Source organism: Saccopteryx bilineata, chromosome 3, assembly GCF_036850765.1.
Source record: "Saccopteryx bilineata isolate mSacBil1 chromosome 3, mSacBil1_pri_phased_curated, whole genome shotgun sequence".
Taxonomy (NCBI): Eukaryota; Metazoa; Chordata; class Mammalia; order Chiroptera; family Emballonuridae; genus Saccopteryx; species Saccopteryx bilineata.
The window spans coordinates 280,872,761-280,899,128 of record NC_089492.1 but is presented as its reverse complement, the minus strand read 5'-3'; the positions used below and the strand labels follow the sequence as shown (position 1 = coordinate 280,899,128).

The following is a 26,368-nucleotide window of genomic DNA, read 5'->3' as shown; positions in this document are numbered from 1 at the left end:
TCCCCCCAAAGTCCATGTGTTGAAATCCTCACCCCCTCCCCAGTGCGATGGTGTTAGGAGGTGGTACCTTTGAGACGTGAGGAGGTCATGAGATTGGAACCCCCCTGAATGGGACCAGTGCCCTTTAAAAGAGACCTCAGGGAGTCCTTCACCTGGTGAGGACACAGTGAGAGGACAGCCATCTGTGAAACAGGGAGTGGGCCCCCGCTAGACACGGAATCTGTCAGCACCTTGACCGGGGACTTCGCAGCCTCCAGAACTGTAAGAGATAAATTTCTGCTGTTTATAAGCCACTCGGTGTATGGTGTTCAGTCGTCCAAACTGACTAAGACAGAAATAAATGGAGTCATTAGGATATTTAAATCTAATCGGGTTAGAGAGCCAGTTCCAGAAAGTACAGAACCAATTCAGAAAACTCATCCTTAAAATTCTCTTCTTTTGGAAGAGGCACCGAAGTCTGTGTTAGTCAGAGCCCTCCACAGAAACAGCATGCATGTATATGCATGGGTGTGTATATACCCGTACATAGGTGTGTGTGTGTAGTTTCTGAGAGCTGTGAAGTCCCATGATCTACTATCTGCCGAGACCCAGGAAAGCCACAGGGGTGTAATTCAGTCTGAGTCCAGAGGCCTGAGAATCTGGGGAGCTGATGGTGGAAGTCCCAGTTCAAGGGAAGAAGAGGTTGACATGGGATGCTCCCCCGCTCAGCAGTGGAGTCTTTTGTTCCATTCAGGCCTCCATGGATTGGATGGTGCCCGCCCACCTTGGGAGCGTGACCTGAGTTACTGTGTCCATTAGATTCAAATGCTGATGTGATCCAGAGACACCCTCACAGACCTGCCCAGAAACGATGTTCTATCTGGGCAGCCCATGACCTATTCAAGCTGATGCATCAAGTTAACCCTCACACTTGGGCAGGGGAGGGTTTGCACTGGCCTAGCCAAGGAAACTGGCGTCATAGAGGTGTGCGCAAGGGTTGATGGGAAGAGACAGAATGAATGAAAGTTCCAAAATACTAACCGTGACTTTCTCTGTGTGGTGGATTTACAGGAGGGAATTTATTCTCCTCTACAATTACTTGTATGGTTTTTTTTGTTTGTTTGTTTTAATTTTTTATTTTCTACAATAAACAAATATCAATCTTCAGATCCTCAAAGGGAGAAGTCATTAAAGATAAAGAATCTTGATAAGAGTAAGGCCATGTCTCTTCTCCCAGAACCCAACGGGAAGTTACCCTTCTCAGGGGAAAAGCCAGCCTGTGTGTACAGAGGACGTTTGTCATCCAGGTCGTTCCCCCACTTCCTCTTATCTTGCTGACAAGGAGAAGGATGGAGAAGAGGGTTCTGAGCGAGTGGAGCTGTGGGGAGCGTGACTCAAGCAGCCTGTTGTGAAGGGAGGTAATCACCAGGATCAGTGTGGGAAATGAAAATACCACGCCAGGTCTGGTAGCCAGGAGACGCTGCCTGAGCGGTTTGATTTTTTGAGTTCGGCGGAAACCCTAGAGTCCTGTCTGCACTGGGGACAAGGGACTCAAGGTGACCTGTATGCAGAACTAATCAAAATGTAGAATCAGAGTTAAGGAAAGCCGTGAATGCTACCTGTCAGGGATGAGTGAGGAAGCTACAAAACCCTACCTGTGGCAGTTCTTGCTCTGTGAAGATGAGCTGTGCTCGTGGTGAATGGTCAGAATTGATTTAAAGCAGGAGACAGCACCAAATGCAATGCCTGGTTCATCGTGGGCACTATGAACGGTCGATGATTCCCAGATACTGTCCCCAGTGTTGGAGACACTACAGTGAGCAAAATAGACAAAGTCCGTCCCCTCAAGGAACTGACATTCCAGTTTGCAATTGATAGTAAACTAAAGGATAAAATGTAAAATATAGTGTCAGGCAGAGAAATGGTGCTATAAATAATATAAAGCTATTTTAAGAATAGAGAGAAAAGTTAGGTGGGCATTTTAGAGAATTTTAGACTGGGTGGTCAGTCGAGGAAGGTTTCTGTAGTGACATGACAGTGAGCAGAGATAGATCAAAATGAAATGAGTTGGCAAACCATGTACCTCGCTGGGATAAGAGTGTTCCAGGAAGAAAAAACAGTCAGTGCAAAGGCCCTGGTGTAGGAAGGAGATTGGGGGTTTTAGGGAAGAGCAGAGGCCAGTGTGGCTGAAATGGAGTCAACCAGAGAGAATAGTAAGAAGTGAGATTGGAGTAAGAGCCAGGGGCCAGACCACGCCAGTGTTCTGGACCATGAGAAGGCTTTGCCTCTGCCCATTATGATGACAGCAGGGGAATGTCATTATTTGATTGATGCTTGAAAAGGATGTCCTGGCTGTGATCTGTGATCTCAGATAAACATCTTGTATTTGTTCACTATTGCTACATGACAAATTACAATAAACTTAGGAGCTTTAAAAAAACACCACTCGTGTTTCTAATTTTATAGTTTTTAAGTTCTAAAGTCTGAGTTGGCTAGGCTTAGTTCTCTGGTCTGGTTCTCACAAGGTCAAAACCAAGGTGTTGGATGACTGGGCTCTTATCTAGAGGCTCTGGGGGAGAATCCATTTCTAAACTCATTTGGGTTGTTGCAAAGTTCAGTTCCTTGTGGGTGTAGGACTGAGGTCCATGTTTGATTGCTGGCTGTTGACTAGGTTGCTCTCTGCTCCTATAAGCTGCTTGTATTTCTTCTTCAAAGCTAGCAAGGGCATGTGGAAGCCTTTCTTGGACCTTGAATCTCTTTCACCTACACAATGTGATATATGGTTTAGCTCTACCTGCGGGAATGCTATTTGGGTATGTGCAAGTCTCTAACATGGAACTTGAAAATAAGAAGTTATAAAGATGATAATACTAGTCTCCACTGCATTCTTTTGAAGCATTTATTAAGCACTTCTGTATTCCTAAGAGCGTTATGTATTATGGAAGGATTTAAAATTTTAAAAAAAAACAACAACAACAACAGAAAATTTTGTCTCACTGGGGAGCTGAAACTAATGATGCAGAAAGCAGGCGGCTGATTGGTAAAATATATACAAGAGCGCTCAGTGCTAACGGCTGCAAAGCCGGAAGAATCTGGCAGGGGTGTGATTCTGTGTTTACGCATCTCCCATCAGACCAATTCATAGCTCTTTTCAGGTGCCTAGCCCAGCAACTAGCAGGCGTTTCGTAAATATTTGTTCAGTAAGTGAACAAGTGAGTGAATCAATGTGCTTCAGTTTTTCTACCTGAAAAATAGGGATATTGACTTCCCCACAGGCTTGTGGGAAGACCAGATACAGAAGCATATATATACTTGGCAAAAAAGCAAAGCAGGTTCAAATGTCATTTATTTTGGAGGTGGGTGTCAGGGATTGGCTTTGACATGCCCCTAGGAGAGAGATGGAGGAAGAGGATTCATATCAAAGGCACATAGGTGGGCAGTATTGCTAAGGGATGCCCTGAGTGCCCCTGGGAAGAAGGGCAAGGGTCCCCTAGGGCTGGGTGGGCATACTGAAGGCAACTCACTTTTTTCAAAACCCAGCAGAAGACCTCCTTGCCCAGAGCTGGCTCAGTACAGAGATCAGTTCTGCCCTTGAAGAAAGCTAGTTGTCCCTTGGGTCTAGGAGTAATACTTTTACGACAGCAATGGGCTTTATGTATAATATCTCCAAACTAGAAACCACTTAAATGTCCCTTAATGGTAGAATGGATAAATGAATTGTGGTATTTCTTATAATGGAATACTACCCAGGAAACATTTTTTTTTTTTTTTTGAACAGCACAAACTACTGATAAATGCAGCCCACGGCTGAATGTCAAAACGTCATGTTGAGAAAAAGCAGCCCGACACCAAAGGGCACATCTTGCGCGATTCTATTTATATGAGGGTCAAGAAGAAGCAAAGCTAATCCATGATGGAAAAGCCAGCACAGGGGTTGTCCTGGGGACCGGGGGGCGGCGACTGGTGAAGCACACAAGGAACTTCCCTGGGGTGCTGGGCATGTGCTATATTTTGACCTGGGTGGTGGTTCCATGGATATGCAACATGTAAAAATTCGTCGAGTTGTTCACTGGAGATCTAAGCATTTTGCTATAAATCATACCTATAAGAAGAAGGAAAATTGTTCCGACAGGGGTAACGTCAACCACATATTGAGTGATGTATTAGCACTGTACATCTGTTATCTCCAACCCTGGGGGGTAGGCATCAAGATTCCTACTTAATAGATGAAAAGACTGAAGCCTCATAGTCTGAGGGCATAGAGTTCGGAAATGGCAGGGCAAGATGCCATCCTGGTTTCATGGGCCTGACTCAAGCCCTTTCCTGTTAGAAAGGGGTAGGGCTTACCCAATTCCTGCGTCAGGTTGTAGGCACACCCTTGCTTTTCTAAGTTGAACTAGAAGTATCCCATTGTTGAAGTGTCCGCTCTCCATGCTAGAGTTCTTTGTCCCTGGTGGCCCCTGATGGGGTCTGTGCAACCTTTGCCAAGATGCCCTGTGGCCCTCTGTCTTCACTAAGCAGCAGGAAGCCCTGGGCCCTGGAGGAAGGGAATTAAATGCCTCCTGCTCACCCCACCCCAGCCCACTTGCTCCCCACCTCACCCCCTCCACTCAATAAGATGTCTACAATCTCTACCTTGGCCTCCAACAGGGAGAAGTTAGATGGTGAGCAAATCAGGTCCAAATAGCCTTCGGGTGACAAGCAGGCACTCTATAACTGAACAACTGTAATAGGCTGATGTTTATCTTGCAGGATGTGTGCGTTTAATAAAGTATTTATATGAAGACCAGATTGTTTCTCCTGCCAAGCAGGCAGAGTGAGATTAGCAAGGAGGGAGGCTCTGAGCGCTCCCTGGGGTGGGTGAGGGGAAGCCCCCCGAAGACTCCTTTGTGAGTGGGGGACTCCTTCGCTTTGCAGAATAAATACATTCTGCCAAGGATGACCCATAAAGGAGCTTTCTCCTAAGGATTCTCCCATCACAAAAGCAACACAGGTCCCGGAAGGCAGGAAAGATGCTCTTATGCAGAGAGGTGATCCATTCTGATGACAAAGAAGCGTGAATGGAAGTCAGGTGTTAGGCACAGCGGGGGTAGTGTTTGCGGAGAACTTTTCGGTCATCTACATTCCCAGCCTCAAATGGCTAGTCCTGATGTTTGGGGACCCTCCGTCTCCTGAGCCTGGACTCTCCTGGGTGCACACTCCTACCTTCCAGGGTTTGCTTTGCTCTCTTCACTGCAGGGTTTCTTGACCTCGGCACTACTGACATGTGGGGGCTGGATGATTCTCGGTTGTGGAGGGCCGTCCTATGCATTGTAGGATGTTTAGCAGCAACCCTGGTCTGTACCCAAGAGATGTCAGTTAGCATCCCCCACCACCAGTTTTGACCACTAAAAATGTCTGTAGATATTGCCAAATGTCCCCCTCCCCCCCCCCAAGGCCGGGGGGTGGCAAAAATCATCCCTGGGTGAGAAACCACTCTGCTTTTAGTGGGCATTTCTAGCGGCTGCTGGCATGCACATGCAGAATCTCGCTGGACCCGTGACAGGCAACGTCGCTGCCCCGATCACTGAGCGGCCGGGTTTGACGGCTGAACTCAGGGGCTTCCGTTCTGCAGAATGAGCCCGTCCCCAATCCGTCTGGTGGGAACGCTCTGTCACGTGGGTTTATTTAAAATGGATGCAGATCCAGAGGGCAAAGCCACACTTCCTTCAGACCACCTCTTAACATCAGAGGCTGAAAGGGACAGGATTGTCACTGAGCAGATTCCCTTTGCAAATTTCCAGGGCCTTTTGGTGCCACCAGGAGAAAATCTGGTCTAATGTGCGTTGCCTTTTGGGCAGGAAAAAAAAAATAAAAGGCTAAAAAATAAATTTTAAAAAATTAAAGATTCCTTTATTGGGCCTTTAGCTCCTAAGCCCAGCAATTAATTCTTACATGCTAAAGGACTTCTGTGTTTATGAGGCATTATTATTTCATGGAGGCCTATTTTTAAATGGCCGTTTTTTCCCATTAAGTCACCTCACCGTGCTGATGAAGACCAGTTTATAACCATGCTCAGACTGTGTTGCTCGAGCAATAGATATTCTTCTTTTAAAATTTTCCTTAATAACTCCTCATCTCTATTTTAAACTTTATTGCCAGTCGCAGAAGCCTCCCTGTTGCTCATGAGTCCGTCCCTGATCCTGAGTCCCTTTGGAGGGTGCGGGGCTGCTTTCAAAGTCCCCGAGAGGAAACGAGACAGCCTCGCGACAGGCTCACCAGCTTCTGCGCTCCTGAGGCTCATCTGAGACAGCCGGGAAATCGTCGGCCATGTGTCCCCACAACTTTCTAGCAGAGTCCTGAAAGCAGTCTCGCTGGAGGGAATGGAGGAGAGGGGCGCTGAGGCAGTGGGATGATGGCCGGGCTCTCGGTTGGCACTGTCCCCATGTGCCAGGTACTGTACTAGGCCCCTGGCTCTGTCCATCTCCTTGCATCCATTTCCCCCATTCTGCCCCAGGCCTAAGAAGTAGGGACAGTTATCCTCATTGGGCAGAGTTCAAAACTAAGGCTCAGAGCAGTGGAACAGCTTCCCCCGGGGTAGCTGTGGTAGACTCAGAAGCTGTCCCCAGGTCTGTCTAGTCCCCAGACCCAAGACCACAGCCTCTCAGCACCAGCGGTCCCTGACAATATCCCCACACATGAGGGACAACATTTCCAATCACTTTTCTGCTTATCAGATTACTTTCCGCTCTGTCTTCTCACCTCAGTGTCACCATCAGCCTGAGAAATTAGGACCATCAGCCCCTTTCTCAGGAAAGATGACTGAGGTCCAGACTTGCCCTCTGTATTCAGGGCAGAACAAGGTACCCAGGTCCTTGACGTCATGGTCTGGGCTCTTTCTTTTTCTTCCTGCCACTGCTTGTGACTTCCCCATGGTTGACTGCACCCTGCTGACCCTGCCCCCGAGGGCACTGCAGAGACCATGGCTGGCCAGACATCTCACAGGCATTCTGCGTCATACCGGCCTCTCAGCCTTCCTCCCTCCCGGCTGTTCAGCTATTCTGTGGATGCTGAATTGACCCAGGGATAAAGAAGTTGTGATTCCCCTCACCTACCCTCAAGGACACAGAGAAAGTTCCAGAAGGTGACAGGCTGTCCGATGAAAGACAGAGATGAGACAGTGGTGTGGCCGAAGGGTCACAGGACTCTGCTTCAGAACACCCCGGTTCTAGTATTAAAATTGCTCATTAATTGTCTTTGTGACCTTGGTCAAGGCTCTTCCATTCTCTGGGCCTCAGTTTACCCATTCGTATAACCAAAGGCTTCTAATTCAAGACCATGAAGGCTGCTTCCCTACAGTATTCTGTGATGGGAAACCATGGTTTGGGAATCCAACTCAATGACAGGGTAGCCGACCCATTGGTTTATTTTGTTGCCTATTTATTCATCTTTTCATTTGTCTTCCCCACTGAGGCCCGGGTGTGTGCCTACTATGTGTAATATATTAGTAGAAAAACTGCTGTTACAAAGTATGCCAAAACTTCAGTGGCTTAACACAATGATATTTTACTTCTCATTCATATCACTGTCCGTCATAAACCACGGGAGGACGTCACTTCATGCTGTCATTCAAGTACCCAGGTTCTTGCCATCTTGTGGCTCTGCCCTCTTTCAGATCCTCAGAGCCCTCTCCATCGAGGCAGCAAGTGGAGAGAGGGGGTGTGGACAATGGCACAGAAGGTTTCTAGTGGACAGGTCTGAAAGTCTGTATTCCCCCCCACCACCAGGATTTAGTCACATGGCCCGGCTAAACTGCAAGGGAGGCTGGGAAATGTAGTCAGGGACTGAGTACCTGGGTGGAAAAGGAAATGGATTTTGGCGAGCACACACAACACTGAGCAGGGACAACCAAGAGAACATGAGGGTCCAGATGGAGACGTGATTGGTAGGTCCAGCCTCGGTCTCCTGCAAGAATCCATGCCCTTTACCCGGTTGTCAACCCAGGACATGCCGCCTAATGAAGCTTGTCCCCAGTCCCATCACCTTCCCACGCAGACATCTCAGAGACAAGGGCGCTGACTGAACAAGTCCCTTCTGTGGCCTCAGTGTCTCCCATCCATAAAATGGGGTGAAAGAAATTGGGGGAGCATCAAATGCTCACAAAGGACCATAAAACTGCCTTCTCAAGCCTTCTTATTCATAGTACAACCACATCATTATCAATAATGAAACACAAATTAATAATAAACAAACTAATGATAAATAATACATATGTCATGAATAATACATTAATACTACAAGGCTTTTGAGCATCTATTGCTGCCGACTGCGAGGAATTTGATTATCGGGCTGGAGATCACAGAGGGCGTATATTTCTGAAGAGCCTGGGAGACCGGGGCAGGAAATGGACACCCGAACATGGCAGGCACGTCTCCCTGCAAAGCCTGCAAAATATTTGAGGTCCCTGTTGGCCCAGAGCAGAGCTGACCTTCTGCTGGTGGGTGTGGGATGAGAACCAGGATGAAGGTAGGGCCAACCCCTCTACATAGTCTCTCATGGCACAAATTTAGGGCGGGCAATTCATCACCCAGTAAGACAAAAACGCTCAGCCCTGACAGAATTGGATGTTATGACCAACGTTAGGCCAGCTGAAGATATCTGTGGAATTTATTTGTGTGTTCATGGATTCATTCATTCATTCATTCAACATGCCTTCAGTGCCAACAGCGTGGCCCCAGCATGGTAAGCACTAAGAATGCAGTTACCGAGACATGCTTTTGACCCCCTAGGAGTTCACAGTCCGTGGTGGTGGCAAACAAGGGTGTCACCATGCAGTGTGTCGAGGCAATGGTCGATGCTATGAGAGGGACATATAATCCAGGGTGGGGGGTGCTGGGTATGGAGTAGGTGTTAGCAGAGGCCTCTAACATAAATGATGTCTAAGCTCAGACCTGAAGGACTTATCAAAGCAATAGGGGTTAAGTGATGGTAGGTGTTCTAGGCAGGAGGATGGCAGGTGCATTGATGCAGCAGCCAGACAAAGCCAGGCATATTTGGGGAGCTCAGGATGGCTCAGCATGCAAAAGGCAGAGAGACAAGAGATGAGCTGAGGAGGAGCAGGCCACGAGTATGGGAGGGAAGGGTTGGGACTTTGTCCCAAAGGCAGTGGGAAGACAAAGGAAGATTTCGATCCAAGAGTGACGTCAGTACACGGGGTTGCGGTGTGATCCACACTAGTTTGGGGCTACACAGCTCACTAAGCCCCCATGTGCAGTGTTCCCGTGTTGGTCCATCCATTAGTTTATTCATACAGCACACTGGCTGAGCACCTATCACGCGTCAAACCTGATACAGGGAACTGGAGATCCACACTAGGTCCCCCATCTTAAGACGCTCCCAGTCTGATGGCAGAGACACACAGAAAGAACCGTATGTTACATCACAATGCACGTGACAGGCTGTGACTGAGATGTTTGACGAGGGGCTCTGAGCTCTGAAGAGGGAGTATCAGACTTGCATAAATCAAGGGCAGGGTGACTGTTGCTTGGAACCCAGAAGGACGTGTGAAAATTTCCCCAGGTGAACTCAGAGGAGAAAGGCGTTTCGGGAGGAGGAAACGGCACAGGCAAAACCGAGAAGCTGAGTTGTGGAAGGGCTGGTGGGTGGGCTTCACGGTGACACAAACACAGAGTGAGACTGACTGAGTTGGAGAGATCAAGAGAGGTAAGATCATTGGAGTACCGGTTTGGCCATGACTGAGTCTTAACTTCATCCTGAACTGGAAGGTAATGGGCTGGGAAAATTGAATGGCATTAACCAGAGAGGGGGCATCATCGTATTTACGTTTGAGAAATATCATTCATCGAGAGTCCGTGTGATGGGTGCATTGGAGGGACAAGGCTGGAGGCTGGGGACCAGCGAGCAGGGTCCTGGGGAGGATCGTGAGGACCCAAACCAAAGCAGGACTGGTGTGAGGAGGGGACAGTTTTGAGATCTACTTGAATGGATCATCTTAGACACAGAAGAGCGGCTAGCTTCCCCTCTCTGCTCAGAGGCTTTCTTCTTTTAAAAGCCCCCCTCCACCCTCTGCCCCACCTCTCACCCCCATTTCTATGAACAAGGAGGTGATGGCTGGAGCACCTGTTAGCCTAGCATGGAAGGGTGCACTTCACAGACCCTGAGATATGGGTCCAGTGATTGGTTTGTTGTAGCGATATTTATTACCATAGTAATTATGCAGGACGGGGAGCCCAGGGAGGCAGTTGTCAGTGCCACGCTATGGTATTTTTCTTCATGAAGTGGGGTGACCTTTTTTCTTCCTAAGTGGTGGTGCCTGGAGCTCCTGTTATCACGTGGTGATAAATCCTAGACCCACAGAGGCAAAGGGTGGCATGAGAATTTATGTGACCCTGATTTCAGGGTTCACCCCGCCAGGGCCTCAGATCGAGCTGATGGAGCTGCTGTCACCACCTGACTGTCTGTCTGTCCCAGGTCAAGCCTTGGAGTGGTCCACGCCCCAGGGGGAGGGACCTTGAGTTTCCTGCACCATCTCTGCAGTTCCAGACACAGAGGTCCCTGTCCTCAGAGCTCCTACTCTGATAGTGGACACAGCCCCTGCCCTCTCATAGAAAGCTAGTGGTCCATGGCTTTTGATTCTTCTCCAGTTTCTTGGTATAAGTAAGTGATGACTTGAGTGACATAAGACAGGCACTTCTGGGCCAAAGTCACTGTCCAAAGCTGGGTTCAGAGGACGGCACGTCAGGGATGTGACAGAACAAATTCACTGATCTAGCCTCAAGTCTCTCCAGGTCCTGGAAAAGTTCTCAAACACATCTTTCTGGCCTTTCTAGCATCCACTGATGGCTTTGAACTTGCAAATGGCCTCCACCATCATTCATTCTGCTGCCCCCTTGTGGAGGTGTTGCGTCCTGCTGGTCTAATCTGGTGTCTGTCTGATCCCACTACACCCCAAGCAAGATTTCTTGAGTACTTCTGGGCATCTGCTCTCTCCACACACTCCTGTTTCCAGTTTCTCCATTTGAAATCCAGGGCTAGGGGGTTCCGGCAGACCAGTGGAGGCGGACTAGTTTCAGAATCAGTGGATCTCCTTGCCAAGCCTGGTGGATGCCCACTGTTTCCTGCTCCAGGGCGCTGCCTTACAGTGGTTCAGCGGGTGCTGCCCTTGGATTCTGCTGCTCCTATTCATGGCTTCTGCTGCCTTTGGTCTTTGCTGTAGCCAGCGTGATGTCTGCCAACTCACTATTGTCCTGTATTCTACCATCCCTGATGGCGTGGCCACTCAACACCCAGTACTGATTGCCTCTGTGGGATGGTGTTCTCCTGCCCGGACCCCATGAGAGGACACTGGATACTGCAAGGTGTCGCCAGTACTAGTCCAAGCAGATGTGGTCAGAGAGGAGGATCAGAAGGCCCTTGAGGTCAAGGGAGGCCCTGGAGCTGCCTAAGACAAGGCTAACAGGAAGGAGAGAGCCCTTTGGGGAACACCACCCACTCTAATGATGGAATAGTCTAGGGGATGAGCAGGATTCATTTGCTCCCACCTTCCACATGTACTCTGATTCAGGCACTGTTCCAGTTACATGGGTACCATGGCAACTAGAGATAGTCCGTGGCCTCCTGCAGTGGTGAAGGTGCACTGTAGGCATCATGACAGGTGACTCACAGTGTCCTACGTGGTAGGATGGGAGGGGTGTTTGGGACTTTGATAGCCTAGGGCCTCAGGGAGCATATTTTTGAGAAAGTGAGATTTTCATTAATCCTTGAAATATAAGCAAGGGTGACCCAAGCAAATAGGGAGGACTTGGGGCAGAAGGGACAGCTTGTGCTAGGGCCCAGGGTCGAGAGAGAAGCTGGCTGGGAGGAAGGGGAGAAGGCAGCAGGACTCGGATAGGGAGAGCCAAGAGGGGCCAAGAGGGGCCGGGACAGTCAAAGGGCATGAGAGCCAAGAGGGGCCGGGACAGTCAGAGGGCTGGGCAAGGCCAGGCCACCCCGGGAGGACGTGTGGCTTTTTCTATGGAGCCCTGGGGGGCCCTGGAGGCCTCAGAAGGCCAGGGGTGTGCGCTTTAGAGAAATCACTCTGGCCGCTGGCAGAGGATGAGTAGACACAGGATGAATAGATACAGGAAGCCCAAGACACATCCTGAGCTCGCAGGTCACTTCCATAATTACCACCATCATCTACTGACTACCCACTGAATGCCCGGGTACCAGGGAGAGGTCAGCATGCACTCTCAGTCCTTGGGGTTGGTCAAGGGAGGCATGGTGACCCTTATTATTGAAATAGGTGAAGAGGTTTACATGAGTAACCCAGGGCCATCCGTGGGCCATGGTGGAATTATAACTAGGGGGATCAACTTGTATTAGTGTGCCGCCCTTGTCCCAGGAAATCCCCTGGTCCTGGGCAGACTGAGACATCTGGTCACCTTAATATAATATATTTTATGTCTCTCTTCACTGTACCCCTCCCCTGGAAACCCTCACCGACTCCTGTCCACCCCATTGGGTGAGACATGAGCTGAACCTCTAGAAGCCTCCCTGTGAGCTGGGACAGGGGCGGGGGGCAATGCTGGGATATGGCAAATCGCGTTTCCGGACAGAGGAGACATTTGTCATCACCTTATTGGGAGGGTGCCTGCTTCCGAAATATTGCCGGTGATTTTGCTAAATGTGTCTTAACGGGAGTGGGATAAATGCTGTCAGAGATAGAGGGGAGAGCGATGGCAGCTTCCGGGATAATGAACTACTTAGTTAAGATGAATCCGTGCCACTCCTGCTCCTGCTTCTCGATACCGTGCCGCGGGGGTGGGCGGGTTACGCACGGAAACTGATTGGCGGCAGATCCAACGCTGAGAAAGACAGGGCTCGTATTTAAGCGGGTGGCTGATTAATTGGCCGGCTCACTTCTTGGAGGATTGGTGTTGCGTCCTACAGTAAAGGAAAGTGGCAAGATTCCATCTCCGTCAACCTCGGACACGGGATTGATGGGAGCAGGAAGGCCCGAAAAATCCAGTCCATCTCTCATGTTACAGATGAGGAAACAGAGACCCAGAGAAAGGGATGATATGCCCGGGGTCCCCTAGCTGGTTGGTAACATAGCTGAGACCAGAACTCGTGTCTCTTGTGCTTTCTGGCTGGTAGATGGACCCGTCACTCCCCACCCCTGTCTGATCAGCGGCCCTTCCTCGCCGTCCTGGAGGCTTGATGCAGGGGTCCTGGCTGCAGGGGGGCATCTCAGATCTCCTGTCTTTGGCATTCTGTCTTCTGCTTTGGGAGGGGATTCCACCTGGGTCTCCTGGCTCCAATCCCAGTCCAGATGGGATGTCTGTCTGAGCGGGTTGTGTTTGGATCTTCTACTCTCTCACCAGACCCCAGACCCCACTCATCTCACCTCGATTCCAGACTGTCCTTCCTCCACTAGACAGTGGAAAGTAGGAGGAGGTAGAGACCTGGGGGGCTGGGAAGCGTGGCACCACCTCACCCTGCTCAGGGGCGCCCGCCTGTGTAGGCAGGGCTCATGGGGAGCACAACCTGAGAACGTGCTTCACCCCATTGGACCCTGTGGTTCCTACGGACACATCATGCGTGGGGAGACTGAGTCCCATGGAGGATTCGTCATTTGCCCAGGTCACTACTGAGTGGTTTGAGCGAGAAACTTGAACTAGATAACTGACTTCAAATTTCCTGGAGGCATGTGTGTGAGAGACACAAGGAGAGCGAGGGAGGGACTTTTCTGAGAAAGAAGCAATCAGGGTATTAGGAAGATGATGGCATTTTGTGAACCAGGGTCTGGAAGTTCCTGTGCTTTCTTTTTGCAAAAAGATCTTTGGCCATGAACTCTCGCTGTCATATCTATCTCTCTCTCTCTCTCTCTCTCTCTCTCCCCCTCTCTCTCTCTCTCCCTGTGTGTGTGTGTGTATGTGTGTGTGTGTTCTGGGAAGGTGATTTCTCACTTGTGATCCATGTATTGACTAGCACTAATGCGATCCTCACCCAGTGCATCTGTCAGAACATGGCCTTCCCTCCTGCCTTCTCCCTCCCTGCCCCAGCTAAAGATCTTTCCTCCAGACCTGAGGCTTTGTGGCTGAATGAATGAGAAAAAAAGGAGGCAGAAGGTAGGTCCTTCCAACTGGCTCTGGTCACCGCTCTCTAAGACCACGTGGTTCTGGGGCTCCAGTGAACCTGACTCTCAGCCCGAGTTAGAGGCTGCCCAAGGGTGAGCCCCACATCTTACCTTCCTCACCCTGGGCATTGGCACCTGAAGCACTGGATCGTGGAGGTTGAGTCTGACTTCCGCTTCCACACTGATCCTCCCAAGGTCGATTCTTGTTTTTGTTTTTTCTTTATCCCGGAGTGTTGTAACCATTAAGCTCCAGGCAGGGGTCAGGCCCCTGGGCTTTATCTGCTCAACTTGCCTGCACAATTGAAATCCCCGAGCCCATCCTGGATGGTTTTCTCGTTGAGGCGATTGGACTCGATTGATCCATCAGATCAATTCATGGCTGGACATCAGCCGGTGGGAAGCCAGTCACATGAGCCTGGGTGATCAGCCCAAGAAGGAGGTCCCCCGCCAAGCTGGAGGAAGCACTCAGCCCTCTTGGATGGGCTTCTGGGAGGTAGGGGAGAGGGTCAGAGCCCTCACCAGGCTGGCCTTGGTGTGCAGGTAGCAGTGTTGCCCAGGGTATCGCTCCAGGGCAAGAGTCCCAGGGATTCCCCGAAGACGGTGCTAGGCAAGAAGTAGCATCTGGTTCTTACCGAGGTTTGAGAGTTCTTCCCAGAAAGTGAGCCCATACTCATCTCCCACCACCCCATGGCCCGGGGTTGGAACTGCCTCTCCCCTTGGGCAGCAGGGTGTGTGTCACGTGAGATTTGGGGTCCAGGAAGCAAAGAGCAGCTCCCCGGGGCTCTTAGTTCCTTTTTACCAGGAGTATCTGAGCACCTAGGACACCATATCCTGATGAGGATTTCACGGGACTCTGGCTGCATAGAATGCTGCTGGCTGAGGGACCCACAGACAAATAGTTTTGGAAACGCGGGATTAAATGCATTTTTAGCATGTTCATTTCCTGCAGGGCTTAGCAGGCTTACACATACCGTGACTGTCCAAAAGGGGACTTGGAGGTGCAGTGTTTGACCGCAGAATGGTTTCTCTGGGAAATCTCATGCAAATGCATCGAGGTACTTTCTTCAGGAGCCAGCAGGTCCTACTTTCACAGGAGAATTCATCTCGAGAATAAGGGTTAAGATTGGAGGGATCCCTGGGAGCCAGGGAAATTCCTAGAAAGGGAGACGACAAGGAGAAGAAAGAAGAGGGTGATGAGCTTCATTCAGGCTCCAACAGGGATCACAGAGACTACAGCAGTGGTTCTCAACCTTTCTAATGCCGTGACCCCGCAATACAGCTCCTCATGTTGCGGTGACCCCAAACCAAAAAATAATTTTGGTGGTTACTTCATAACTGTAATTTTGCCACAGTTATGATTTGGAATGTAAATACCTGATATGCATTATGTATTTTCCGATGGCTTTAGGCGACCCCGCCGGGGTCGTGACCCACAGGTTGAGAACCGCTGGACTACAGTGAGGACAGCGCCCCCTACGGATGGGTCAGGGCTCTCCACCTCCCGCCCCAGTCAGCCCAGCCCTCCTGATGAGCTCATGCCCTCACCTCCCCATTCTCCTTTTTTTCCTCCGTAGGCTACTTGACTGTCAACATTGAGCCTCTCCCACCCGTGGTGGCTGGTGATGCTGTGACCTTGAAGTGTAACTTCAAGACGGATGGTCGCATGCGTGAAATCGTGTGGTACCGGGTAAGTCGCCACCGCTGTCCCCTGCACGCCCATGGCCAGGGCTTAAGGTAGAGACCCCAGAGTCTGTCTGGAGACCCTTCCAGGCCGGGCTCTGTCCTCAGCCCTAATGCAGTCCAGAACTGCCCTGTGCCCTCTGCCGAGTCGCCGTCCTCTGCTGACACCCTCCTCCAAGACCACTGTCCTCAACCTTGTCTTCGCTCTCAGGATCGGTCTCGTCCTGGTCTCTTTGTGTCCCCAATACGCTGCTATGCTCGGGAAAGCCCACTAGTCCCAAGTTGCAGTTGCTAAGGACACTGTGGGCGCTGGGAGGGATGTTGAAGGTGGAAGGTCAGGCAGCAGGCTTTGGGTGATGCTTATGGCAGGGAAGAAAGAACAGAATAGCTTCCTGCCTTCTTAAAAATCAGATTGTAGAGCTAGTCTGCCTTCTGATCCAATTGCCTATAGGGCTAGTCCTGGCATCTGGCACCCTAAGTTTAGGTCTGAGAAAAGACGTTGTTAGAGATGTACAGATGTCCACGTGCTTAGGGCCCAGGTGTTGGCAACAGGAGGACCAGCTTGTGGTCTTGGGCACAAGTGTTGGTCGTTTTAGGCGCCGATAGAATCCTTTGTGTGCCTGGACTGAGCATCCCAGACTGGTCTCTCTTTGCCACGAGGAATTTGGGGCTGGCGGGGCTCAGGGGCAGGCCCTGCAGGATTGACATTCTTCTCGCAATGAACGTCAGGTTTGTAAGAGCGAGGTACCGCTGTCAGGAGCGGGTTAGGTGGAGAACACGCCCCTTTCACGATCTAGAACAGAGGTTGGCAAAACTCTTCAGTGAGGCTCAGAGTATAAATATTTTCCTCTCTGGCGACCATCTGGTCCCTGTCGCAACTACTGAGCCCTGCTGTTGTAGTGTGAAAACAGTGACAGACAGTATGTCAATGGAAGGGCATGGTTGGGTTCCAGGAAAACTTGACTCACAGAGGCCGAACTTGAATTTCACAGGTCACAACATACTCTTTTTTTTTGAAATTTTTTATCAACCATTAAAAAAAGGTGTAAAAACCATTCTGGGCTTGTAAGCCATACAAAAACAGGTTGTAGGCTGACTTGGTCCAATTTTGGTCGCAGTTTGCCCACCCCTGGTGCAAAAGAACAGTTCTCTAACCTCTGTAAGCTGTGTCCAACAGAGCTGGTCTCCGTGGAGGGTATGGAGCCCGGAGCAGGGAGGGGAATGGCGTGGGGAGTCGGGGGGGGGGGGGAGGTGGGCACAGTTAGGTGATGCGACATTTACAACTGCTTCCTTTGCTCCGTCAAGCTCTGCCCACATCCACGGCGCACGCCTGGAACCTGCTGGCTCACACTCACCATTCACGGCCGTGACTTGGAACTGCTCCCACCTCGTCTCCTCCTTCTTCTTCTTGGTCCAGTCTGGCTTTTAACCACCCTGCCCTTGCATTTCCTTCTTGTATTTTTGGTCTTTGATTCATTATTTGCTATTTTGTTGGCTGTGCCCTGGGTTCCTTTGAACCGAAATCATTCTCCATCTTCATATCGTAACCTGTCTCACTGAGATTCATGTCTAGGGCCCTCCACCCCAGCAGCCCGGGCCCCACAGGTGTGAACCTGATTTTCGGCACCCCACGAGGCCCCAGATTTAGATGAGGTTTCCATCCTTGATAGCTCGCTGGGCTTAGAGATAGTCGAGGCGTATGTTAAATCATGCCATGAACTGAATTGCTAAGAGGAGTATTTACATGATGCGGGACTGCCTGGCTGACACATGCTGTGAGCATCTCATTAGCACCTGGCAGAAGGACTGGGATGAATTAACTCCAGCTCACTGCTGACCGTGGGACCACGGCTCTCTCCCCCAACCACCCTTAGTAGATGGGATCCGGGATCCTGAGCGAGGGGCAGTGGAGAACCCGCCCAGCTGGCAGAAAGAAGTGCGGGCATCCGGTGGGAACAGTTAAGGGGGAGGTAGAGGTGGGAGGGAGCTTGGAGACAGGAAAATATCAGTGGGCACCTCGCTGCCACTGCCTTCCATCCCTTGGAGCAAGAATCCTCACTCTTGTTTGAAATCAAATGTCACTGTGTCACGGTGGTGAATATCTCTCGGTGCAGGTCCCTGCCAGGGTCGGGCAGACACCAATGCTGGGCCCAGGTGTAGGACTCCAGGTAGCTCAACTCTGTGTTTCCTGAGGACAGAAGGGGGGGGGGGGAGCTGGGACTGGGGCAAGAGGAAAATGCCAGCTCCCAGTTCAGAGGCCCGCCTTCCCCTTCTCCACCGCCAACTCTGAGAACCCCGTTCACCTCTCCCACCCCGGGCCTGGCGCCCTCTCTCCGCCCTAGCCTGTGATCACATTGATTGCTTTAAGAATCTCTTACGGGTGTCAGGCCCTGCATATCGGGCCATGGTAGGCTGCACTAATTAATTTATTTTATTTCGTTTCACATCCTATGACTGAGGGCCTCTGGATTAGAGGGGCATGCAGATATATGCAAATCACATGCAAATTGCCCACTGGAGCCAAATGCTTGGGCCCTGTTGATTCTGTGGCTGGACTGAGGTAGCGGCTCAGCTGACTTGGGCCTCTCCTTGGGCACAGGTGAGCCCTGAGTGCCCTGTCTATGAGGGGTGAGGATGGAGCTGGAGGATGGGAGGAAATTACAGGGGCATGGCTCCCTCTGCCTGCCACCACTCTGGCCTTCCCTCACTGATTGCTTCTTCTCCCAAGGAGCCAACTGAATAGAGAGAGATAAGAGCCTAGCAACATGGGGGCCCCAGGAGCCACGGCTGGGCAGGGCTTCGGAGGAAGTGGGAGCAGCAGTAACAGGAGCCGCAGTCTCCTTCCCCGGCCAGACCCCCCCATTACCACCACGCTTCACCCCCCAAACAGGGAGCTGCCCAGCCAGTGTTGTTTGTTTTCTGCACATGTGTTTGCCTCCCCAGCTTCCTTTCCGCGCCCTCCATGAAAGAGCTTACAGAGCCCGGCTTGGAAGGAAATGAATAGATTACACAGGCCCGGCCAGGGCTGTGTCCCCAGTTCCTTTAGAAGGGAAAAGCAGGGCATTGTGATGAGGCCACCCCTGTCCGCGCTCAGCCCAGTGGGCACAAAATGGCCCCAAATCTGTGGAAAGCCCAGCAGCCCCCTCTCTGGTCCTAAAAGACAGTATCTCAGCAGTGGGGTCATCCTGAGCTTTCAGAAACTTCGGGAGTGGACTGGGTTCTTGGGGCAAGTTGGGGGAGCTGGTGAAGTGGTCTGAAGCGAAAGGGGTTGCCTACTCAGGGTTAACAGGATTTCTGGCTGAGCGTTTGGGTAAAGCTTGTGCCTTGTGGGGCCCTCGGAAGTGGGGTGGGGACAGGGAGACTAGGAGGAGGCGGCCAAGGTCTGCCCCTTGGACACTTTGCCCCATGGCCTGGCCAATTTGTAGAAGATGCCAAAATTATAGACTTACTCCAGAAAGTGTAAATTATCGGAGCCCCTGGGTCTGTGCTGTCCAATGAACTAGCTACTAGTCACACATGGCTATTTAAATTTAATTATATTAAATTAGAAGTATTTTTCCTCAGCCAGACTCATTAGCCACATGTGATTAGTGGCTACCGTATTGGACAGAGCAGCAGGTATAGGACGTTTCCATCATCACAGAAAGTCCTACCGGACAGCTTGCTGTAGATATTTGAAATTCCTTTTGTGGCCTCTGGCATATACTATGCTTTCCTGTCAAAGGAGTAACAGTGAATGTTCATTGAGCCAGATTTCCAGGAAAACTCACTCCAAAATGAACTTCAGAAAAAGGAATTGTATTTGTTTTGTAACCTTCCATCATTAGATGGCAGGGCATGGGGGTGGTGGGAAGATGGATCATCCTTTCGAAGATTTCTTTGAAAATATAGAGTTTCCAAGAGAATTGTCAGGCCCTTAAAGTTCTGGGTATCACAGCTGTCTATCAAAGCCCTATTCAACTTGCGGATGCGTCCCAGCCCTTTTCACCATCCCCCAATGCTTTCTCCCCTGTTGCATGGGTTCCTCTCCTAGTTTTGAGTCTCCCAGGTTCCCTCTTCACAGCTCAGGCACATAGCCCTCCTTTTCCCCTAGAAAAATACAGTGGCTAATAGAGTAGAGGTGCAATTCCCTACCTTGCCAGTAGGAGGCTCTCACCTGACAAACAAAATACCCTAGCATTACAAAGTCTTGGTTCTAAAAAACAAATGCTAAATAATATCTTTACTTTCTATTCATTTACACCTGTAATTAGGGGCTCACTTAGTAATGCTGCTAATACTATTTTGAATGGCTAACTCTTGAGCCTTTACTATGTGACATGCGTACAGGACCACCTTTCATTTTCCTGTTGGCCTTGCGAGACAGGTATTATGGTTAAGCCGATTTTTCAGATGAAGAAAGTGAGGCCATCCAAAGAGAGGATTTCGGCTAATGTTGCCGTTCCTGATGTCCGCAGAAAGTTCTAGATGCTCCCTCCTCCATGATTCCTCTTTATGGGCCTACGGTCCAGCTCTTAACACATCGTATCAAAACACCTGTCTTCCCACTGGGCTGTGAGCAACTCAAACACAAACGGTATGTCTTTCCCCTGCTGTATCCTTACTAGGTATGCCTCGTAGTCACCTCAGGAAGTCTTTGTTGAGTGAGCAAATGGTAGAGCTGCAAATATAAATGCATGTGCACGTTCAACTGGCCGTGCCACGTACACTTCTGTTTCCGGTGGCCGTGTGTGTGTGCAGCTGATAGCATCGTTCTGTTCGGGGGTGAGTGTGAGTCTTGGAATACTCAGGGGCTTTGTGGAGTAGGAAGAAAAAGGAACATTTCTGATTGGGGAATACTGTCCAAACTCATTTAGTTGGAGGTCACCTGCCCAGCAGGCAAAGCCAAAGGTCTGTTTATATCACAGAAATCCATTAAACAACCACAGAGAATCATGGGAATTTAACCTTTCATAGCCATTTTTATTATCTCTCCTTTGTTTTGTCTCTTTCTTTCACAATTTGTTCCCAAGAGCCGCGCGGGGGCCCAGGTTACAAGACCACAGTTAAGAGAGCCATGGAGCAAGGTAGAGAGGAGATCTAAAAACAGCGATAACACCCCCCACTTTCAGGAGCCCCTTATCTTGCCTCTTTCAGCTTGTGGGGAATGTGTGTCTGATTTGTGATGTAAATGCTTCCACCATGATTCTACCTGGCTACGCAAGCTTCCCGTTTGCGGGCCTTTGTAGTGAGAGTCTATGGGTGTTTGGGACCATCAGAGAAAGGGTCGAGACTGGAGGTTGAGAAGGGTAAGGTAGAAAGAGAGAGGACTTAGGCATCAGAATACCTGCGTAGGAGTTCAGGGTGTGTGACTTTGGGCAGTGACCTAATCTTTCTGCATTTTCGAAACCTCATCTGAAATTGGACATGAACACGTCTACATCATAAACTTAAATGAGGTAATGTCTGTGATCAAACAAGCCCAGTGCTTGGCTTATTGTGGCACCTATTTAATAAATGGTAGCTGTTGTCCTATCATGTCACTTGGTAGCTTAAGGGATCCAGAGAGGAAAATGATAAAACAAGAGTGGAACATGTTTGGGGAGGATCGCCAAGATCAGATTCTTTGAATTCCATCGTACCACCTACATTCCCAAGGCAGGTGGGTAGAGACCACACTTTATGCAGGTATGTTGTTCCTGTGTGGCTATGCTGGTGCACTCACTGAATTTCAATTCTTGGAAATATCATCACATTTTCAATGGACCTTAGCTCTCTGAAATAAGGAGTTGTTCCAAAATGACTTCACTAGCATCGACTCTCTCTTAATCTGCCTTTTGTTGTGGGGATGATCATAAGGGAGTGTTACAGTCCAATGACCTCATAAGAGCAAGAAGGCAGATAAGATACACTCTTGGTGATGAGCATAGACCAGAGCTCAAGTTCTGGAGTACTGAGCTGGACCAACCCCCCGCCCTCTTTAGCTCTTCTGCTTGGAGCCCAGCATGGTAGCTACTCAACCTGGCTTCTCCTTGCTCCTTGGACCCACATCCTGATCTTGGGTTCACAATTCTTACAGTTCCAAGATCTGGAGAAGGAAAGGAAGAAGGAAGACAAGAGCTCTTTTTCACAGAGCCAGAGCCAAGCAGGTCCAAGCTGCCTTGTCCATCCCTTGCCCCTAGCCTTCCAAAGGGGCAGACTGTCTCTGTGAGCCATTTTCCACACCCAATCTTATCACACCCGTCACATGAAAGGAAAGAGAGGGTACCAGAGAGAGGACCCACCAAAGGACAGTTGATTATAATATAACTGTAATAACACATAAAAGAGAAACACTAAAAAAGAATTCAGTTCTAAGTCTAATTCCATTTCAATTCTTTTATTCCATCTTCAGCCATTGTGGATTACTCCTCACCCACGTCACACAGCTCCTCCTTCCTGGGATGGAGTGATGGGAGAAACCTTAAGCTCCCCCTAGAGGTCCAAGTGTTAATTGCAATTATTGCCATCCCCATCCTTGGTCTTTAATGGGAGCTCAGTTGTAAAGCCATTGACCACTCTGACTGCTCTTTAGAATTTTCAAAGGGGCCTGTAAAAAATACTATTGCCTGAGCCTCACCCTATCATTATTGAATCAGAATCTCCAGGATTGGAGCCTTAGAGCCTTTGTACTTTTAACCAGGTCCTTTAGGTGATTGTGATGCCTTTTGGTTCAACCAGGAGTCAGGTCTTGTGTCTGGGAAACTGATAAAGGGAGCTGCTCCATCCATTCATTCAACATTAATTCAGCACATAGTTACTGAGCCAGATGGTTCTAGGCACTGGGAGCACATCAAGGACCAAGACAACAAGATCTTGAAGTCATGCAGTTTGCCTTGGGGGAGGAATTAAAAAAGATACACAACAAACAAGAAAAAATACCAGAGAATGACAAGGGTTAGTAGATAGAGTGAAAATAGGCCGATGGGATAGAAGGGGATTGGGTGGCCAGTGCATATCATTAAAGTAGGCTGATGGGATAGAGAAGGATTGGGTGGGCAGGAAAAGACTCATTTAAACTGTGATCTCAAGGAGGTGGAGCATTGCAGGCAGAGGGTGGAGCAAATGCAAAGGACCTGTGTTGAGAATATTCATTTCATGTTCAAAGAACAGGAGGTCGCACCAGGTGGCCTGTGTGGAGTGAGTGGGGAGTGCTAACAGAGGAGGTGAGGCAGATGGGGACCTGGGGGGAGATGGGGAGGACCCTTCATGCCAGGCTCTGTGCACAGGGAACTGGATCTGGCATTACTCTGAGACAGGGGTCGGGAAACTTTTTGGCTGAGAGAGCCATGAACGCCACATATTTTAAAATGTAATTCCATGAGAGCCATACAATGACCCGTGTACGTTAGGCATTATCCAATAAAAATTTGGTGTTGTCCCGGAGGACAGCTGTGATTGGCTCCAGCCACCCACAACCATGAACATGAGCGGTAGGAAATGAATGGATTGTAATACATGAGAATGTTTTATATTTTTAACATTATTTTTTTTAATTAAAGATTTGTCTGCGAGCCAGATGCAGCCATCAAAAGAGCCACATCTGGCTCGGGAACCACAGGTTCCCGACCCCTGAAGGGCAGCTTTGGAGGGTTTTAAGCAGGGAAACAATGGGACCAGACCTAGTTTACTCAATTCAAAGGTCGCTTTCCGAGTGGAGGCTGGATTGTAGGGGAGGCAAGACTGGAAACAGAGAGATCACAGTTCAGGCAAGACGCGACAGTGGCTTGGGCGAGGACTGAGAGGGTGGAGATGACCCGAGGGAGGAAGTTCTGCTAGGACTTGTGGTAGAGTTTAGAAGGCTGGCTAATGCATGGAAGGGGTGAGAGGGAGGGAGGGTTTGGGGTGACTCCTGGACTTCAGGCTTGAGCAGCTCGGGGTGTGGGAGGTGGGGTGGGGGTGGGGGTGAGGGCAGTGCTGTTTACTGAGACTCAGAGGGGAGAAGGGAGGAGACCACTGAAAAGAATTCTCCGTCAGCCATGCTTTGTCTCAGAATGGCTCTGACACAGGGAGAGGGAGCTCTCAGAGCAGCGGTCGAGGCTACAAATCTGGAATTCTGGGGAGATATCAAGATTGGAGATTAGTACTTGGGAGTTATCAGAGGATGAATAGATTTAAAGCCATGAGCCTGAACGAGATGACGGGATGGGGACAAGAGAGGAGCACCCCGTGCGGGCCCTGGGCGCTCAAGATTTACAGACAGGGAAGCAGCCCAGCCAAGAGACTGAGAAGAAGCAGCCGGGAAGATATGAAGAAAGCTAGGAGTGGATGTCCCAGATCTTAGGAGAGAAGAGTCAGCTGTGCTCAGTGCTGCAGTGAGGTGACTCAAGAACAGAAAAATAACCATGAACTTGAGAAGATGGTGCCCTCTGGGGACCTGGACAAGAACAGCCTCCTTGCAATTAGTAGAGGCAGAAGCGTGGCTGGGGTGCACTGAAGGACGCACTGAGACCAGCTGTGGAGTGGCCTTGAGGTTTGGACGATGAAAGGGATTTGACCTTGAACATTTGGACAGACCTGTGCAGATAAAGACACCATCACCTCTACTTGGCTCATCTCCATCTGCATGTCTTTCGTAAACTGCCAAGTACATCATCTACTCCCGGCTTCCCCAGCCTTGCCATCCGGAACTGGTGGCAGCCTCACTCTCCTCCTCCTCCAGAACGGGACAGCGGCTGCCCAGAGAGTTTAGGGGATTCTAGAGTAATTAAGCAATGCATGTGGTATTTGGAAGAATGATCTCAGCTCTAGCATCCAATGAACTCAGCGCCCTTTGGACCACAGCCGTTCACACAACCTTCCTGAGGCCCTGCTTGGTCTGAGCGCAGAACTCAGGGCTGGAGATATAAAGGACAGCGGACCCACTTCCCCCCAGGGGGCAGGCCACCCAGGTGTCATTAAGTTGTAAAATTCTGTTTCCTTATCTGGCCAAGGGGCTCCATTCACTTCCCCTAAGTATCCCACCGGGATCTGTGTGAAACAAAGGCGGCATTCTGCAGAGGAGTCATCACCCCTGGGCGCAGGGGAGATCGGCTTGGCCTGCAGGACTTCATCCTCTCTTTCCCACCCAGCCGAGTCTCACTCACTCTCCCCTCTGGGAAGCCTTCTGACCCGGCTCCCCAAGACGGAATGAAGAGATCCTCCCATTATCTTCCCTCAGCATGTTGTACAGACTTCAATTAGAGACAGACCACCTGCCTTTCGGTTCTCCGTCTCGTCTTTGTAACTGTGACCGAGATTTATTTATCTGCTTCTCCAATGTGTGCCATGGTGCCGGCAAGCCCCAGCCCAGGGTCCTCCTGTGGGGGTGTCTGGATCCCTAAGAAGTAGATGGATAGATTTTTGGAGCTGCTTGCAACCCCAGAAAGTGAACCAAATATGTTGCGTGTATTTGGTAGAAGGGGAAGGGGCTTAAAGTTATCAAAGGGGCCTGTGACACCCTGAAAAGTTCAAGAACAGCAGCAGCCAGTGCCCAGGTGTTTGCGAGTGTGCGCTGACGTCATGATCTCCACCTTTGGGTCATCGCAGGCCCTACTCAGGACGGATCTAGGGGACCGAGGGGCTGTGAGGCCACACCAGAGAGCCTGTGGTCCATGAGCCTTTCGGGGACCTGGGGGGAGGTGGTGCTGCAGTCAGCCTTAGGTGGGAAGAGCAGTAGGGGGGTGGGAAGTTGCAGTTAGGCTCCATCCAGATGCTATAGGACAGTCAGCAGGACAGTCCCATAGGACAGGGCGTAGGACAGTTATCTGTGCCCTCGGCCAGGTAAAGGAGATAAGATGGGAAGAAAGGAAAGGCTGGCTTTGGCAAGCACCTCATTGCTCTCCCTGGCTTTTTCATATGGGGCTGATAAAGAGCGCTTGGCTCCCACATTGTTGAGAGGGAGTGCCAACAGTTGTTATGGACACCCAAATAACAAGACATTCTATTGGCCCACATGTGGGCTCCACCAGGAATAAGCCTTCCCATTGGATCATTGTGAAAGACACAGTAGACAGCTCCGGAAGGTGAATGACTTAGCTGGCTCTGGAGAGTTTGTCTTCACTTCCCAAGTGCACAGAAGAGAAAGGTGCCTGGGGCAAAATATCGGTGCTGTGTGACCTTGAGCAAATCACTTTCCCTATCTGAGCCAAAAGATCTTCATCCGTAAAAATGAAAGGGTGAAGAGAGATGGTCTCTATAGAATGTGCTGTCTCTTTCCCACCATGCAGCCAATGTCCCTCCTCCTTTTCCTTCTTCCTAGAGGACCCCCGGCCAGGGGGAGAGGCTGGCACTCCCTGACAGGGCTTCCCTAGGGTGAGGCTCGGATAATTCACCAGGGATGGAGAGCCTGTCCTGAATTGCTGTTGGGGCCTCTGAGCCAGTAGACTCTGGAGCTATATTAAGCCTAGAGTGTGATTTCCAGAGGCTGCCTGACTTAGTCCTGCTGGGTTTAAATGACAAGGGGGCTGACTTAACTTGTCAGAGGAGGATTTAAGGTGAACTTCCACTCCAGCATGCCAGCAAAATAAAATAAGACTGAAATGAGGGATGTTTCCCAGAAGACCAGCTCAGAATCCTCCTCCATCTAAGTCC

The 26,368-nt window shown here is 50.1% G+C and overlaps 1 protein-coding gene across 1 annotated transcript in view; it reads left to right on the top strand.

Moving 5' to 3' along the window:
- IGSF21 (immunoglobin superfamily member 21) overlaps positions 1-26,368 on the top strand; it is a 246,211-nt gene that overhangs the window by 91,421 nt on the left and 128,422 nt on the right. Inside the window, exon 2 of the mRNA XM_066265155.1 lies at positions 15,673-15,785. Within this exon, the coding sequence (XP_066121252.1) occupies positions 15,673-15,785 (113 nt within the window). The remainder of the gene's footprint in view (positions 1-15,672; positions 15,786-26,368) is intronic.